This window comes from Pongo abelii, chromosome 16, assembly GCF_028885655.2.
Source record: "Pongo abelii isolate AG06213 chromosome 16, NHGRI_mPonAbe1-v2.0_pri, whole genome shotgun sequence".
Classification (NCBI taxonomy): domain Eukaryota; kingdom Metazoa; phylum Chordata; class Mammalia; order Primates; family Hominidae; genus Pongo; species Pongo abelii.
The window spans coordinates 21,742,020-21,759,554 of NC_072001.2; the positions used below are offsets into that span (position 1 = coordinate 21,742,020).

At 38.7% G+C, this 17,535-nt stretch overlaps 1 protein-coding gene across 2 annotated transcripts in view; it reads right to left on the minus strand.

Moving 5' to 3' along the window:
• The window catches only part of LOC129053790 (multiple C2 and transmembrane domain-containing protein 2-like), a 46,202-nt gene extending 38,923 nt beyond the window's left edge, over positions 1–7,279 (minus strand). For both annotated transcript variants that reach the window (XM_063716498.1, XM_063716499.1), the window contains exons 1-4: positions 6,728–7,279; positions 6,317–6,459; positions 5,459–5,535; positions 4,817–4,928 (exon numbers count right to left, since the gene is read on the minus strand). In XM_063716498.1, the coding sequence (XP_063572568.1) occupies positions 4,817–4,928; positions 5,459–5,502 (156 nt within the window). In that variant the 5' untranslated portion in view covers positions 5,503–5,535; positions 6,317–6,459; positions 6,728–7,279. The remainder of the gene's footprint in view (positions 1–4,816; positions 4,929–5,458; positions 5,536–6,316; positions 6,460–6,727) is intronic.
• Between the last annotated feature and the right edge of the window lie 10,256 nt (positions 7,280–17,535).

Sequence of the window (17,535 nt, forward strand, 5' to 3'; positions counted from 1 at the left end):
GAACTAGGTGTCTAACTCAACCCTATTCAATCAAATTCCCAATTCTTATTTAAATGCCCATTTTAAAAAGCTTTTGGGTGAAACCTGAACCTATTTTTAAAGACAATCTCATTGTATTTACTATGTTGAAATCCAGGACAGAATAGTTAGAAAACAGTGGGGGAGGGGGGAGGGATAGCATTGGGAGATATACCTAATGCTAGATGACGAGTTAGTGGGTGCAGCACACCAGCATGGCACATGTACACATATGTAACTTACCTGCACATTGCGCACATGTACCATAAAACCTAAAGTATAATAATAATAATAATAATAATAATAATAAATAAAATAAAATAAAATCTAAAAAAAAAAAAAAGAAAACAGTTGAAAAAAGAATCTACAAAGGCCATTCAGGAACCTTTTGGGTGATGCAAAATCATAAATTTATGGCATTAAGAAGCAGTTACCTAAAGTTATTATAAGAAAAAGATTCTAGATTCTAAGTTATTATAAGAAAAAGCCAATGATATTTTTAGGTAATACATTACTTAGGACTAGTAAAATTTTCAATACTCATAGCTAAGTAATCTTCCGTATGTCAAATTATTACATAATATTAAATACAATGTGGAAATCCTGAACTAGAACCTTATAGTTTAAAAATACCAAAAGATAGGCCGACCAGGGTCTTTTAACACTTTTACAGATTGTTAATCAAGTGTCTATAAAGTCTCCATTTCCATAAGCCAAATTAGACACCACCTGACTTTTCTCTTTAAAACTGCACATTCTCAGAGCAAAAAGTCAACATAATTGAAATTTCTAGCAAAATATAACTTGCATACCTTGAATAAGAGCATAAGTAGCTTTCAAAAGTAAATAAAGTGAACTTTATTTATCTAGGATTTTATTAAATATATACACTCAGGATGGGCATGTATTACGTCCCTGCACCCAGTGCACTGAAGTCAAATTCGCGAAACTACCATGATGGCAAAAAAGCAAAAAAAGACAAACAGCTCAGTTCTAAGACACAGCTCTGAAGTGTACATATAAATACTGTTCTCCGGGATCTTCTGTTCCCTTCATATTTTTGATGACTTTATCCAGGCCGTCAACATTTTTTCTATCCCTCCTCATTCCTTTGACTGTTCTTCCATAACCTCTCCTGTCCTCCCTAGATGCCACTATTCTCCCAGCTCACTATTTTTCTTTCTAGCCTTTATGTTCTTCCACAAACTGCCAGTGCTCTTCCACAGACCCAAGCGCCCTAACTAAAGATGGTTATGGTTGTGCAGTACCAGTGTTTCAGTGCAGCGGCAGAATCAATAAACGAGAAAACACTGCTTTGTCAGGCTCCACCAAAGCATTCTGGGAAACTTCACTGCTTTGGGTGGTTACAGAAACTTTTTTTTTTTTTTTTTTTTTTTGAGACGGAGTCTCGCTCTGTCGCCCAGGCTGGAGTGCAGTGGTGCTACTGGATATTAATATCAAGGTTTTTGGTGGGGGGGTTTTTTGCGTATTTTCCCGGAACAGTGACAGATCTTTTCACCCAAACCAACCACCAAAATTAATTACCATCTTTCAGGTACACAGGGCCATTTAGGGCCCTTTGACGGATAGTAACTCATTTGATTTTTTTTTCTTTTTGAGATGGAGTCTTGCTCTGTCGCCCAGGCTGGAGTGCAGTGTCTCAATCTCGGCTCACTGCAAGCTCCACCTCCCCGGTTCACGCCATTCTCCTGCCTCAGCCTCCCGAGTAGCTGGGACTACAGGCGCTGGCCACCACGCCCGGCTAATTTTTTGTATTTTTTAGTAGAGACGGGGTTTCACCATGTTAGCCAGGATGGTCTTGATCTCCTGACCTCGTGATCCCCCCACCTCGGCCTCCCAAAGTGCTGGGATTACAGGCATGAGCCACTGCGCCTGGCCTTACTTGATTTTTTATAACAACTATACAAGATAAAGCATGTAAAGAAATTAACGGAAAATGACTATTCCTATTCACTTCCTACAGTGCTACCAACTACCATATATTGAGTGTTTCTACCCAATTCCAAGCACCATATTTGATAATTTCAATCTTCACAACCCTATAAAACAGACACCCTTTTTATCCTTGTTTCACATATGAGGAAGTTACAGCTTAGAGAGTTTAAATAATTATTTTCATTCACCAGACCACTGGTGGAGCTAGGATTCAAACCCAGGCAGTCTGAGAATAGAGCTCATAATTTTAGCTACTATTTTTTTAATTTTTGCTATGCAAAAACACAGAACTGTCAGCCTTCCAGCCAGTGTCTTCCCTTCTGCCTGCACCATTCTCATATACATTTAAGTCCCTGGACACAAGGGTAAATTCATAAACATTTTGCACATACTGAGATTTTTGTCAGCTTGGTTCTAAAGCAACAAAGCCTACCTCAAAGATGATTGGAAGAAAAATGGATAAAGAGCTGAGAATCTAAACAGAAATCTCTGAACCAGAGTTTAAATTATAATGGAAATTTATAAACAAATTATCTCATTCAAATAATCTACTGATTTCCAGTCCCAAGTGCTGGTCATTCTCACTTAAAATCACCAATATAAAAATGTTTTAATGATTAACTCAAACTCAATGAAAAGAACTAAGATTCTGATAATCTATTATACCCCAAGGGCTCACAATGTGCACTGTTAGCTGAATAACCACACATGGCCCAGAATAAAGTGTTCCTCAATTAATTTTCTTTGATCAAATATATAAATGGAAAAAAAACTACCAATCAGAACAGGAAAGACTAGGCAGAGTTTTCTATATTTCCATTATATATATATAATATACATTTATCTCCATATGTGTATATATGTATTCATATATGTGTGTATATATGTATATATGGATGTGTATATACATGTGTCCATATATATACACATACATATATATTTATCTCCATATCCACATTTATGGAGATAAATATATGTGTATGTGTATGTATATATGGAGATAAATATATGTTTGTATATATAAATATATGTGTATATATGGAGATAAATACGTACGTATGTATATACATGAAGATAAATACGTGTGTATATATAGGAGATAAATATGTGTGTATATATGGAGATAAATATATATGTGTGTGTATATATATATGGAGATAAATATGTGTGTGTGTGTATATATATGGGGATAAAAATACATTTGTGTGTATATATATTATCAATATATTGTATACTAGGCTTCTGCCAGACAAAGACCAAAGAAAATAAGGAAGCACACGAGTGAGCGGACAGCACAGATATTCTGACAAAGTCTTCAACATGAGAGGTGAGGGAGTCAGAGGAAACCAGGCCCACATTAAGAGGAAACTGTGGTGTTCTTAAGCCCTGAAAAGATAGTCTCTTTGAGATCTTTTACAAAATCAACTCCAAGCTGTATCTAGTATTAACTATTCTGCAATTTGAAATAAATTGAAACTAAAATGGCATTATGTTAAAACTCCAAATTTTGGCAATATTGAATATCTTTTAAGTGTAAATATTACTGTTAAACATAATCTAATATGCTATAGAAAAATTCACAAAGGCAGTCATTTGAATATGCAGCTATTTTCATGGAGAAATCAATTACCTTTAGAAACCTCACTTGAATATATAAGAAATTTTTTGAAGATAACAGCTGGCAAGTTGTCAACCACATGACAAATGATACCTATTTACATTACATGCTATAACCTGGCCCCCAGCTGAAGTCACCGGTCACCTACTGTACACACTGACACTGAACCCAGAGTCATAGATGCAGCAGCAATGCTGTCAAGACTAAGAAGCTAAAGAAAATCCCTCCTTCTTTAGGTGGAATGAGAAAAAATGCTTTTATTTTCAACATTAATTTAAGACATTTTAACACTAAAATCTCTTTTAATGAGGTCCCAAGTGTCAACAATGCCACTTTTGAAAAACAAGTAATAAAAGGAATTCAAATTAAAAATAGCAGATATTTAGTTGAGTCTTTGAAAAGGCAATTGAAAAGTCACACTACAGTTTTCCTACTGCTTTAACCTATCTTCTATGAGTTTACTAGTAAATCAGTCATGATTTTCATCATGAAAAACTACAACTAAAAGCGTTAAGTGATGTCAAAATGAAAAATATTCTCCCCATCCACCCCACTGCCTCAATTCAAGAGGCATTACTGGAGACCTAATTATAAATAGGTTTTATATTTTTACATTGGACTATAAACATGCTAAATTATAACACATCTTAAAAAGCAGGTACTTTAATTGGCTTTAAAAATACTTTTCAAATAAGTCATAATCAAAGATGCTTTTGTTCTAGTATAGCCTTAGAATTATAAAATATAATCCCAAATAAAATAAGATTATGATTTGTATCCACATTTTTGCTCATAAGAAGAGTCCCAATCATATTGTGACAAAATCTAATGCTTCACTGATGTTACAGACATCTTTGATAGGTACTATATCAACTAGAAATTTCCATGTACTAGACCAGTGAACATTAAAATTTGTATCTTCTCAAAAGAACTCCCAATGGAAAACTTGGTAGCTAAAAGTAAAAAAAGAAAGAAGAAATCAAAATGCTGCAAATGTATGCCCGATCATCTTAATAACACAAAAGAAATAATTCCTTAACGAGTTTCCTTTCCAGTGCTTCAAAAAATAGCACTGTATTAAAAAACAGATATTTTAAGACTCCATAATATGTTTCACCCCCCTAAAATAATTGCAAAAATAATCAGTCATCTGCTAGCTATCAAAGGACACTTGCAATGAGCTGCTTACACAGGACAAAATGAGCCATTTCAAAAGATACTCACATGTCTCTTGAAATCACCCTGTTTTACCACTAGGTTCAAATTTAAGATGATCACTCCCATGTCATCTTCTAAACTGTTTGGATCTTCCAGTCTTAAAATATGTTCAGTTGTTCTAAAAGCAAAAAGCAACAAATAATGCTACCATGTATTACAGGATTGTATTGACCTACACGCATCAGGAGCTTATGGTAAAAGTCTCCTACCTCTGAATAAGGATTAGACACAATGTTAAGAAAGCACAAAATTTAGTGAAAATAAAACAATTATATTCAGGGTAGAGAACCTGTTTGGCATTGTTTAATTCAACAGTTGGTTAACTGACCCCCCTCCCTTACCACCCAAATAAAATGTAAACACTTGTTTTAATTTTAAGTTAGGTTAATGAAACTGAGTATTAACAAATGAAAGTATGAAATCCAATACACACTTTGCATTATAAAATACTTAACATCTGACAAATATATTTGGCACCTAGAAAGCAAAAATCCTTAAAAATACACTGAGAGTTATAACACTTTAAAGCTCTCTTTCATTTGTTCAGATATGATGTTTTTGTCATTTGACCTCAACAGCACCATTTAACATTATCATGAGTTCCCTCTAAAATTCATCAATAACAATTACAAAGTAAAACTACGGTACCTGTTAAGCTCAAGATCACTGAGAATGACAAATGCAGGACCCATGAAATCAGATGTGGTTAAATCTCAATCATATACCTACAAAGAGGGCAGAGGTCAATAACACATTATTATAGTAAAACAACCGAGTTTATCAAATTATTAACAAATGCAATAGGTTGGAAATTTTGAAATCACTCTTTCAGATCCTGAAATACTTTGCATAGTATAGTTAAAGAGAAATTTAGTCAAGCCAATGCAGAGAACAAAATTATTCAATCTTGCCCATTTTGCCTACTATGATCAAAATAACAGCAACAATTTCTTTTAAGGCAGTATTTATACCCATTGAAATGTTATGCACAATGGACCACGCTCTGTAGTTTAAATAGCCTGTCATTAAAATTTAGCATTTTCCACAGTGAGCAGATCTGCCAATTAAATAGAAATTTGCTAAATTTTCTATAGCAATCTCATCCTGCACTCAACTCATGCAGTTTTAACCCAGATGTTGTAGCAATTGGTGCTTACAACTGGTGGCTTGAAGCTCTGTTAAGTATAAAGATATTCCTAATGAGAAAGGCTTTAGTACTTGTCACCATGGCACTACCAGTAATAATTCTTCCACATTTGGTAGATTTAAATACAATCAATGTATATAGATAGATATTATTTTCACTCTGATTTTCACTGGAGTACATCTCATTGAAGAGAAACATAGAGTTTCAACAAACAGTATAAGGAATTTCTCCTATATTAACATTTTAAATCTGGCCTAATAAAATAATTAATTTTGGCAAGTTCACTTCTAAGAGGACATGAGAAACTGCTGAGAAATGTTTTTAATAAAGGAGCAGATTTAAAAGCCGTCTGTGATTACCTTCACATGTAGCTTTTGATCAAGGCTTTGTATTGGCAATACAACTATCTCATCCCAAACTGGGTTCAAGTTCTTATATATGACTTTACTTTTGTACAGCACCTTCCCAGTCAGCTTAAATTTCACATAAGGATCACTTGTGCCTTTAAAAGAAAAAGGAAACAAGACAGAATTTTAAAATACATGTAAAAGCCTGGGACCTTCACTAAATAAAGATCCTTTCCCCACTCCCCAGGCTAATGTCTCCCTGCACAGAGATTAAAGGCCTCAAAGGTGGAGGATGGAGGGAGACATAAAACAATTTGGGGTAAATGAATGATTCTTTTTTCCCTTTAGTGGTAGAATATAAATGGGCTCCTTGAACATTTTTGTTTTGTTTCATTGTGGGTAGGTCACCCCTATACTACTCACAAAAATTCAAGAAGTAAAATCCACCAGCACCAGCTAACAGGGTCAGAAGTCCTGGAGAGAAGCCACCCCTCCTAGGAACCGCAGCAAGTCAATGAAAAGTGAAAGAAATCAGTTTCAAACATTTCGCCAGATGGCTGATTCAACAGAATCCTGTACTTGAAAATATAATCATAATAAATAAATCTCGGGAATCACTGGCTCGAAACAAGGCACAATGGGGCTACAAGTGAAACTGGAGGCATAGAGATTAAATTGACAAAGTTGCCATTCTTTGCTGCCTCCCCACCCCTGCACTAAAGCAGCCAACATTGTCTCCGCCAGGCCAGCTGAACTCCACATCAGCCAGGCCCTCACCTGGCCTCAGCCCCGACACCGCTGACCTGCCCGGCTCCTCCCTGGGAACTTTGAAACAGACGCCAAAAGGGCCGGGCACAGTGGCTCACGCCTGTAATCCCAGCACTTTGGGAGGCCGAGGTGGGCGGATTCACGAGATCAGGGGATCGAGACCATCCTGGCTAACACGGTGAAACCCCATCTCTACTAACAATACAAAAAAATTAGCCAGGCATGGTGGCAGGTGCCTGTAGTCCCAGCTACTGGGGAGGCTGAGGCAGGAGAATGGAGTGAATCTGGGAGGCGGAGCTTGCAGTGAGCTGAGATGGCGCCACTGCGCTCCAGCCTGGGCGATAGAGCGAGACTCCGTAAAAAAAAAAAAAAAAAATTAATAATGTCCCTCCAGTTACTCTGCCCAAAGCAAAAAGAAGGGCTGATGGCAGACCCTCCTCCATGCTTTTCAGATCAATCAAAGTTAAAAAAATGCCCCAAACATAATACATGGATTATGTATTGTGTGTGTGTTACATGCATGTGCGTCTCATGCTACAATGCTTGGAATACACTTGTTCATTACTACCTAGTGAACAGTGGGTGAAGAAGGCACAAATGAATGAGCAATCTCCTTAATGAGGAAATAAATGAAGGCCAGCTGATAACGCTACAAAGAAAGAAAATCTAACTTGGGGAGTTATGATACTATAGTTAATTTTGAAACACGGCACAGTGAATAAGCATACAAAGACCAACAGCCCCAGTCTGTTCACTGATATCTCCCCTGTGCCTTGGACAGTACCCAAGGTAGGTCCCCAGAATATTTATTGAAATGAATTGCTGATATCAACCTCAAGCCAATATAGTCTAACAATATTATATCAAAATTTACTTAGGCTACTCTGTCACAACATTTATCAAATCATTAATATCCATCATGCATTATCACTTCAATCTTTTATTTTTTCAGCTCCTTTTAATATTTCTATTTAGCTCCAGTACTAAATATTACTGAAAATGCAATGCACTACATTTCCCAGGTATTTGAACTGAAATTAACATCGCTATGAAGTAAAATAGCAGCCATGGTTTAAAGCCTTACTAGACTAAGTAAAGGCACAATTTTGAGAAGTCAGCCTTCCAGTATTGCAAGGGTACTAACTTTAAACAAAAATTAAATCAGCTGCAAATATACACATATACATAGTCAAATCTCACATTTTAAGTTTGATAGCATAGGAGTAGAAGCCCATCAGTCTGTATTTTAAACTTGGACATGCACATGTGCACGCACGCACACACACACACATGCTGTGTTCAGGGGCAGTTCTGAGAAGAACAGTAAACATGAATGCATTCACAGCCATTCAGTGAAATGCTCACTAGTGACAGTGCGATCCACCCACCCCCACCCCCTCCCTCTTACAGCAAAAGAGAACACATCTGGTGAGGCTGACTTTCACAATCATTCTGAGATATATATATATATATATACATATATACATATATATATCAAAAAGTGGGGGAAAACTATAATAAAAAGAGGCCTTTAATTAAATGAAATTACCACTCTAGGATCAGGTCTTCATGCTTGTCAGCGTACTTTCAAAATAATCATCTCAAAACTAGGCCACGGTGGTGTCAGTTTCTCACAGGCAAGGCATACTGGGTAATCCCCAGGCATTTTGACAACTACATAATGTACAAACTGTTCCATGCCTGAATGGTGGCAGTTGTGTGAAAGAAAATATTGATGTCTGGAATTAATAGGAAAAGGGACAGGGGTTTACAAAGCCAAACAAGGAAAGAGGGTGTCAAGTTAGTGCCGCGTTAATTGTTAGGGAAAATTTGACGGGGGGGAGCACATTGTGATTTTCTCTCTGAGCTTAAGTGCCTCACTGTCAGAGAAGTGACATCTCAACTAGGCAGCTTCTGAAAAGGGGTCAGCCACTCAGGAATGCAACTCCCAGATTATACAAATGATGAGTGACACCTGAATGGGTGGACTTTAACCTTGTTCACTGGGAGCTTCAGACACAATGAGGCTCTTGTAGTAGTGTGGTACTCGGTGAGGAGAATGAAGCCAGGAGTCCAGAGACAGTGCCTCTATTCTGGGGCAGTCACCAATTCTGCCATTTGGACCTGAAGGAGTCCCTCAGCCTCAGACGTAGACTGATTATCAAGATGTTATGCATTCATGGCCTGAGTGTCCTGCTCCATTCCAAACACACAGCAGTACATATATATATATACACACACACACATATATATGCTGAGCAAAACTAACAGCCAGTCATCAGTCCTCTAAAAATGTTGCACCCACTTCCCTTCCTAATGACTATGTGTGACAGCCGTTGTTTCTACTCTTGCTCACTGACACCACGGGTCATCAAGTCTCCCTCGATGCTGCATCTGTCAGGCATGCTAATGTGCCACAAACAGCTTCTGGCCATTTCTGAGCATGGCTCCGTGCTGAGCACTCCAGGAGGTTACAAAGTGCATTCATCCCAGATCCTGCTCTTCTTCACCTAAGGGGCAGCAGGCAACCCAGAAATATACCACGAAGTCCAAGACAGAAGTGTCCCAACAGAAGTGAACCTGGGAGCCCGGCATGGTGGCTCATGCCTGTAATCCCAGCACTTTGGAAGGCCAAGGCTGGTGGATCACAAGGTCAGGAGATCGAGACTATCCTGGCTAACACAGTGAAACCCCCGTCTCTACTAAAAATACAAAAAAAAAAAAAAATTAGCCGGGCATGGTGGCGGGTGCCTGTAGTCCCAGCTACTCAGGAGGTGGAGGCAGGAGAATAGCATGAACCTGGGAGGCAGAGCTTGCAGTGAGCCAAGATCATGCCACTGCACTCCAGCCTGGGCGACAGAGCAAGACTCCATCTCAAAAAAAAAAAAAAAAAATAGTGAAGGAGAGAAGGAGACCCAAAATGTCTAGAGTGGTGTGGTGCCGAGCATGCATTTCAATCCATCCAGAGATTGCGGGAAGAACATATAATGAGAAATAAAGTTGTAAAAAACAGATTTGAGTCAGAGGCCCAAGTACCCTATAAAAGCAAAATAAGCAGTTCAGTTTATAATCTGTAATAAATACAGGTGTTTTATTTTCCTCTTCACTTGTTTTTTTTTAATTTTTAAGAAAGGTAGTATAGGCACACAACTCTGAAAGGGATGAAAAGTAAAATCTCTACCCTAGTACTGGTTCGCTGATTCTCATTTGTCTAATATACCCACCATAAATAGTTTCTTGGGCATTTTACAGGAAAAAAATATATAAGAACTGTTTTTAGTGGACTCGTGCTTTCACAATTAACATTCCTTGGAGCTCTGCTCATACCAGCAATATAGATCCACTGTTTTTTAAAAAACTGACTGCATTGTGTTAGTTTATGTAACTAGTTACTAAATAATGGATATTAATATCTTTTCTGCTTTTATTAACTAGTACAAACAATACTGCAATAGACATCCTTCTATAATTATCTTGGAGTCTGTAAGTGATGATATTCAGAGGAAAATTTTAACAATGAAACTGCTGGAGAAATGAATATGAAGGGCCTATGATTTTGTCCTTTGCTTATGGATTTAAATGAGCCCCTTTATTATGGAAGTCAATCAGCCATTGACTATAAGTCTTGTCGGAATTTGTTGAGACTTACGTTATTTCTGGCAATAAGTGATTTTCATTTTTATTTCATCAAATTTTCCTAAGTTGTATTTATGGCTTTGTAGTTTAACATCCTGTTTAGAAGCAATGTTGTCACTACAAATGGTTTTTTGTTTGTTTGTTTGTTTGTTTTGAGACGGAGCCTCCCTCTGTCACCCAGGCTGGAGCACAGTGGCGCGATCTCGGGCTCACAGCAAGCTCCACCTCCTGGCTTCACGCCATTCTCCTGCCTCAGCCTCCCAAGTGGCTGGGACCACAGGCGCCCGCCACCACGCCTGGCTAATTTTTTGTATTTTTAGTAGAGATGGGGTTTCACCATGTTAGCCAGGATGGTCTCTATCTCCTGAACTTGTGATCCACCCGCCTTGGCCTCCCAAAGGCTGAGATTACAGGCGTGAGCCACCACGCCCAGCCTGTCACCACAAAATTTTCAATTAATTCAGCTATGTTTTCTTCCACTGATTTTATAGTCTTTCTTTTTTTTTACACCACTTAAGCCTTTGGCTCATCTGGAATTATTTTAGTATGAAGAGGGAAGGAAATTCAGTTTCACTCATGAGCAGCAGGGTAAAGTGTTTGGAGCCAAGGTTTAGAAATATAAATCCGACAGCAGCTTATAATTTAGAATGAAGAAAGAAGGTAAAGCTAGGAAACCTTATAACTGAGAAAATATAGCAACAGGGAGTTGAGGACTGAGGAGAAAGCTGGGACCAGACCACAAGAAGGACCTACTCAAGGTTTTGCAAAGTGCCCTAAAAAGCACTTCCATAGAACTTCATCTCGAGAGACACCCCGCGGACGGGAAAGGGTATGTGATCCAAACCATTTAGAAAAGCTGCTTACTATTGGCCAGCCGCTGTGGCCGCCTGTAATCCCAGCACTTTGGGAGGCTGAGGCAGGTGGATCATGAGTTCAGGAGATCGAGGCCATCCTGGCTAACACGATGAAACCCCGTCTCTACTAAAAATACAAAAAATTAGCCGGGCGCAGTGGCGGGCACCTGTAGTCCCAGCTACTCGGGAGGCTGAGGCAGGAGAATTGCGTGAGCCCGGGAGGCGGAGCTTGCTGTGAGCCAAGATTGTGCCACTGCACTCCAGCCTGGGCAGCAGAGGGAGACTCCATCTCAAAAAAAAAAAAAAAGAAAAGAAAAATAAAAACAAGAAAGAAAAAAGAAAAACTGCTTACTATTTCCTAGCCTAGAACTTTCATAATATAGCATAAAATATTAAACTATGCTAAGAAATGCAGTACAGACAAATGACAGGCTGGATGCAGTGGCTCATGCCTATAAATCCCAGCACTTTGAGAGGCCAAAGCAGGAGGATCACTTGAGGCCAGGAGTTTGAGACCAGCCTGTGTGACACGGCGAGACCCCATCTCCACCAGAAAAAAAAAAAAAAAAAAAAAAAAAAAGTTGCTTCAAAAAATTAGCTAGTTGTGGTTGCATGTGCTTGTGGTCCTAGCTACTCAGGAAACTGATGCAGGAGAACTGCTAGAGCCCAAGATTTTGAGTTTAGGGTGAGCTAGGATTATGCCACTGCACTGTAACCTGGCTAACAGAGCAAGACCCTGTCTCTCTAAACAAACAAAATAAAAAAACCTTAAACTTTTCTACTCCATATTTTACAAATTTATTGAAATATAGAAAACATTATTTGGACCACCTATGAGTGTATTATTAAATTTCTTCAAATAAAAGCTCCTGGAAGGTAAGATTAATGCCCAGAGGTGCCTAATATGCCTGGTAGATGGATTATACTCATGTGATGAATGAATGAATAAATTTTGAAGTTAGATAGACACGGTGAATTAAAATCTCAGGCTTTCCTTTTACTAACTGTGTAACTTTGGGCCATTTACTCAATTTCCTTATGCTGTAGATCTTCACTTGTAAGATAGAAAACTACCAACTTCAAGGGATTATTTTGAGAACTGAGTGATCCAATATACTTCAATGATAGCAGGCTTCAGCCATTTGCTGAGAATGCCTCACTAGTGCTATTAAGTATTACTACTCAAGTTATAAAGGGGAAGAGTGTATGACAATGCATGCAGCAATAATTATTCATTTATTTTACTTTAATTTTCCAAGTTAATGTTCCCTGATTTGTTTCTATAGTATTTCTTCTATTGCCACCTCTAAAGGTGTGAAAATTATATCATATTCTCTTAAGTTTGATAAAAAATTCCTTATCTTACTTCTCACAGGGATTCCGTGTGATTTGAGAAAATTTCCATAAAGTAATCTGAGCTGTCCTAGAAGGAAAGAGCTGTATAAAAATTAAAAATCACTAAGTCCTCATAAGGACTGGCTATTTCTTTACCTACTGTTGTATTCACTGAGGATTTCAGAGCACTTTGGAGATATAATTGATACAAATAACAGGCAGCTCAGTAAGGACCTATGGCAACTCAAGTCTATCATCAGGAAAGAGTCACTAAGAACCATAGAATTTGAAGATTTTGATCTCCCCTTCATTTTACTTACCATCTTTAGGAACTCTTACCACCTCAAGAGTGCTCTGAAGAACATGGCTGGTACCAATACAAATGGCAAATAGAAACAGACAATATCACATTGAATGGCTCAAGAACAATTGTCATATGCAAATAAAATGAACCTATAATGCAGCTCTAATTACAAACAACTTCTCTTTGCTTTTCTTTTGATATAACTCATAGCTATGGAAAAGGTTAATATGCAGATATGTACTTAGACTTTATATGCTTAAATGTACATGCACACACATACTTATCATAAACAGGGATCAGTCTTTATACAGTATTATTCACCTGCTTTCTTCAATTAATAAGACATCAGTCTTATTAATTGTATATATATATATATACATACTTTTTTTCCCCCCAAGATGGAGTCTTGCTCTGTGGCTCAGGCTGGAGTGCAGTGGCATGATCTTGGCTCACTGCAACCTTCTCCGCCTTCTGAGTTCGAGCACTTCTCCTGCCTCAGCCTCCCAAGTAGGTGAGATTACAGACGCCCACCCTCACGCCCAGCTAATTTTTGTATTTTTAGTAGAGACTAGGTTTCACCATGGTTGCCAGTCTGGTCTCGAACTGCTGACCTCGTGATCTGCCTGCCTCGGACTCCCAAAGTGCTGAGATTACAGGCATAAGCCACCATGCCCAGCCCATAAATATATTTCTATGATTCAATTTAATGTTCACTTTATGTGTATGTCTGTGCATATACATGTACCAACTTACTATGCAACATTTTTTAAAAACTCGCATTCCTAACGTGGACTAAAAATCCACTGTGTTGAATACAAAAGCATTATTTGTAGGAAAAGCTTACTTATTTGCTATCAGCAAAGCATGTTTGCCAAGTTATAAAATTTAGCCACGCAATTTCTCCAAAAGAAATGTTGTCTTTAGCTTGAAAATTTTCTAATTAAATGTATTTCCCAAAGTAGTTGTTTGCTCATGAAAGAAAATTATCACCATATTTTTACACTAAGTTTGCATCTTGGCATATCTGATAACTTTCTTTGGGAGAGCTTAAAATTTCAAATTCAAGTCAACAATTATTGACCAGGTCTTTAGGGACACTGTGCTGCATATATGAAACTCCAACAGCAAAAATAGTATTTGGAAACATATAAAAAGTACATATCTTGGCCAGGAGTTGTGGCTCACACCTGTAATCCCAGCACTTTGGGAGGATGAGGCAGGCAGATCACGAGGTCAGGAGATCGAGACCATCCTGGCTAACACAGTGAAACCCCGTCTCTACTGAAAATACAAAAAAAAATTAGCTGGGCATGGTGGCGGGCACCTGTAGTCCCAGCTACTTGGGAGGCTGAGGCAGGAGAATGGCATGAACCTGGGAGGCAGAGCTTGCAGTGAGCTGAGATCGTGCCACTGCACTCCATCCTGGGTGACAGAATGAGTCTCCATCTCAAAAAAAAAAAAAAGTGCATATCTTAAATTTTTTATCTAATAGGGTAAGAGTAGTAAGCGACTATTCTATTTATGCACATACATTTATAGTCTTCTGAATATATATACATATTTAGGATCTTCTCTTTTTGTTAGGAAAAGAATCAAGCCTGAGCTTCTTTTAGATGGAATCTGCAAATTCTGACTTTGACACCAGAAAAAAATAAAAATAAAAAAGTTGTTTCTGAGTTTTGAACAGGTGCTGCTGGACTCTTACAGTAGAGCTGAGCTACTCAGCTCTAGAGCGGTACTCTTAATTGACCTCTTCAGAAACCATAATGGACATTGTGGAAATTTACAGGGCATTTTTCCTCAGTCATCTGAGAAAGTAGGAACTTTTCCTGTGCAGAGAAAAATCTATATTAGTTAAGATAGTGGTAGATTCAAAGCTAGCAGAATCCCAAGCCAGTGGTTTTATCCACCAAAATAAACAGAATATGCACATTGCCAGGTATGTCATGGCCCACCTTTCTTTTGCAGATAAGGACCGCATGCTTCTCAGAGCTGTTTTTGATACCAACCACAGAATAGTTTCTTCCCCAGTCTTCTACTGGCCTTCCTGTCTGTGTTTTGCCATTTAGCCCACTCTGATTGAACTATTCCTGCACTTCTCTCCCAAACACAATTGACTTCCTTCCTCTAAATGGACCAACTATGTATAACATCCCATTGGCACCTTGGGCAACGTCTGCACATGATGGACCATGAGATGCAATAGCTCCAGGCAATTTACCAAAGCCCATTTTACTGGAAGAATTTCCAATGACTAATATACAGTGAAATCAATGACCTGAAATTTTCAATGTTGCTAAAACTTGTTTAACTATTTATAAAGTCTATAGCAACACATAGAAGATAAACAATGAGACATAAGGCAGCTCTAGGGAACTGGGGAAGGAGGTCCTCCTGGGTCTTCAGATTCTTCCCTGCACCACAGCCCCCCTGAATTTCCTCAGCCCCACCCCATACCATCCCAGACTCCACATACCTCCTCTGCCTCCCCCTACTCTCAGTCCCTCCCCCAACTCTTCCCCTAACATCTTCTCTTTTTCTGTCCTTAGACTTCCCCTTTCAAGGTCTGCAGCTTAAGCTATGACATATTCAGTCTCTTCTACTACTTATTCTTTTGGCTTGACACAAATTAAATATTGTTTAAAATACTGTTTTGGTTTTGTCTTTATAACCCATCAAGTAAGATGAACCAGAGACCTTCAAAATCTATTTTTAAAAGTCCCCATCCAATATTTTTATGAATATCAATTGCTATAACTTTATAAATAGAAGAAGAAAAATATTGCCAATATATTAACATGATGAATTCAGTAATTTCAGTGAATTGGTCATTTGGTTGAACAGATGATTTAACTAATTGACTTTTGGCAAAGTGGTCATTAAAAACATATGCCTGATCATGCCTGTAATCCCAGCACTTTGGGAGGCCAAGGCAGGCAGATTGCTTGAGCTCAGGAATTCAAGACCAGCCTGGGCAACATGGAAAAATTCCACCTCTACAAAAAATACAGAAATTAGCCAGGCACGGCAGTGTGCACCTTTTGTCCCAGCTACTTGGGAGGCTGAGGCAGGAGGATTGCTTGAGCCTGGGAGGCAGAGGTTGCAGTGAACCAAGATCACACCACTGCACTCCAGCCTGGGCAACAGAGTGAGATCCTGTCTCAAAACAAATACACACACACACACACACACACACACACTCCTATATGCCAGCATCACCCCAATAAGGGTGTGAACTTCTGCTTAGAGACCTCATACATGGTTGTCCCTATAACACCAAAAAAGGAGAGCCCCATGTAATTGTTTCATATCAAGACAGAACATATAGTATCCCTGGCTTTGGACCTACAGAAGGAAACACATTTTTCTACCTGCTGTATGGCAGAGGTTCCTGAACACCTGGACAGCTTATTGCAGCACGGATTGCTGGGCCCTACTCCAGAGTTTCTGATTCATCAGGTCTAGGGTGGGGCCTGAGAATTTACACTTACAAGAAGTTCCCAGGTGCTCCTGGTCCAGAGACTGTATGTTTGAGAGCCACTCTTACATACTAACTGTAAATTGTAGAACTCTATAAAAAAGCTTAGTTTGGTCTGAGATAAGAAGCACACAGGTAATGGAGCAAATCATGAAAAAGTCAATGCTTGATCCCAGGTAACAAGCAATACACAGTGACATAACACAATTCTTGGTTTTCATGATTGCAAGTCATAGCCAAGTATCTAGTGAGAAATTCAGTTTCATTTTCAGGGCTTAGAGGCCAGGTGATTCTAGAAAAATAGGATTTAGTGATTAACCTCATGAGAGTGGGAGTTATTTATGTCCTTTTTCTCTCCCCCATCACTTAGCATTTAGCCTTACTTTAGAAAGGTCCTGTATTTGCTTTAACCTTGTAAAGAATTTTGAGTGCTTATTAAACGGAAAGCTTTGTGTGTGTGTGTGTGTGTGTGTGTACGTATGTATTTAGAGACAGAGTCTCATTCTGTAGCCCAGGCTGAAGTGCAGTGGCATGATTTTGGCTCACTGCAACCTCTGCCTCACAGGTTCAAGGGATTCTCCTGCCTCAGCCTCCCCAGTAGCTGGGAGTACAGGCACCTGCCACCATGCCCAGCTACTTTTGTATTTTTAGTAGAGACAGGGTTTCATCATGTTGGCCAGTCTGGTCTTGAACTCCTGAATTCGGGTGATCCACCCGCCCCAGCCTCCCAAAGTGCTGGGATTACAGGCATGAGCCATCACGCCTGGCTCAAACGCTTTGTGTTTTTAAAGATATTAGACATGTTTCTTGTTTTTTTTTTTTTTTTAAACTTAACACTAACGTAGGAGAATAAGAG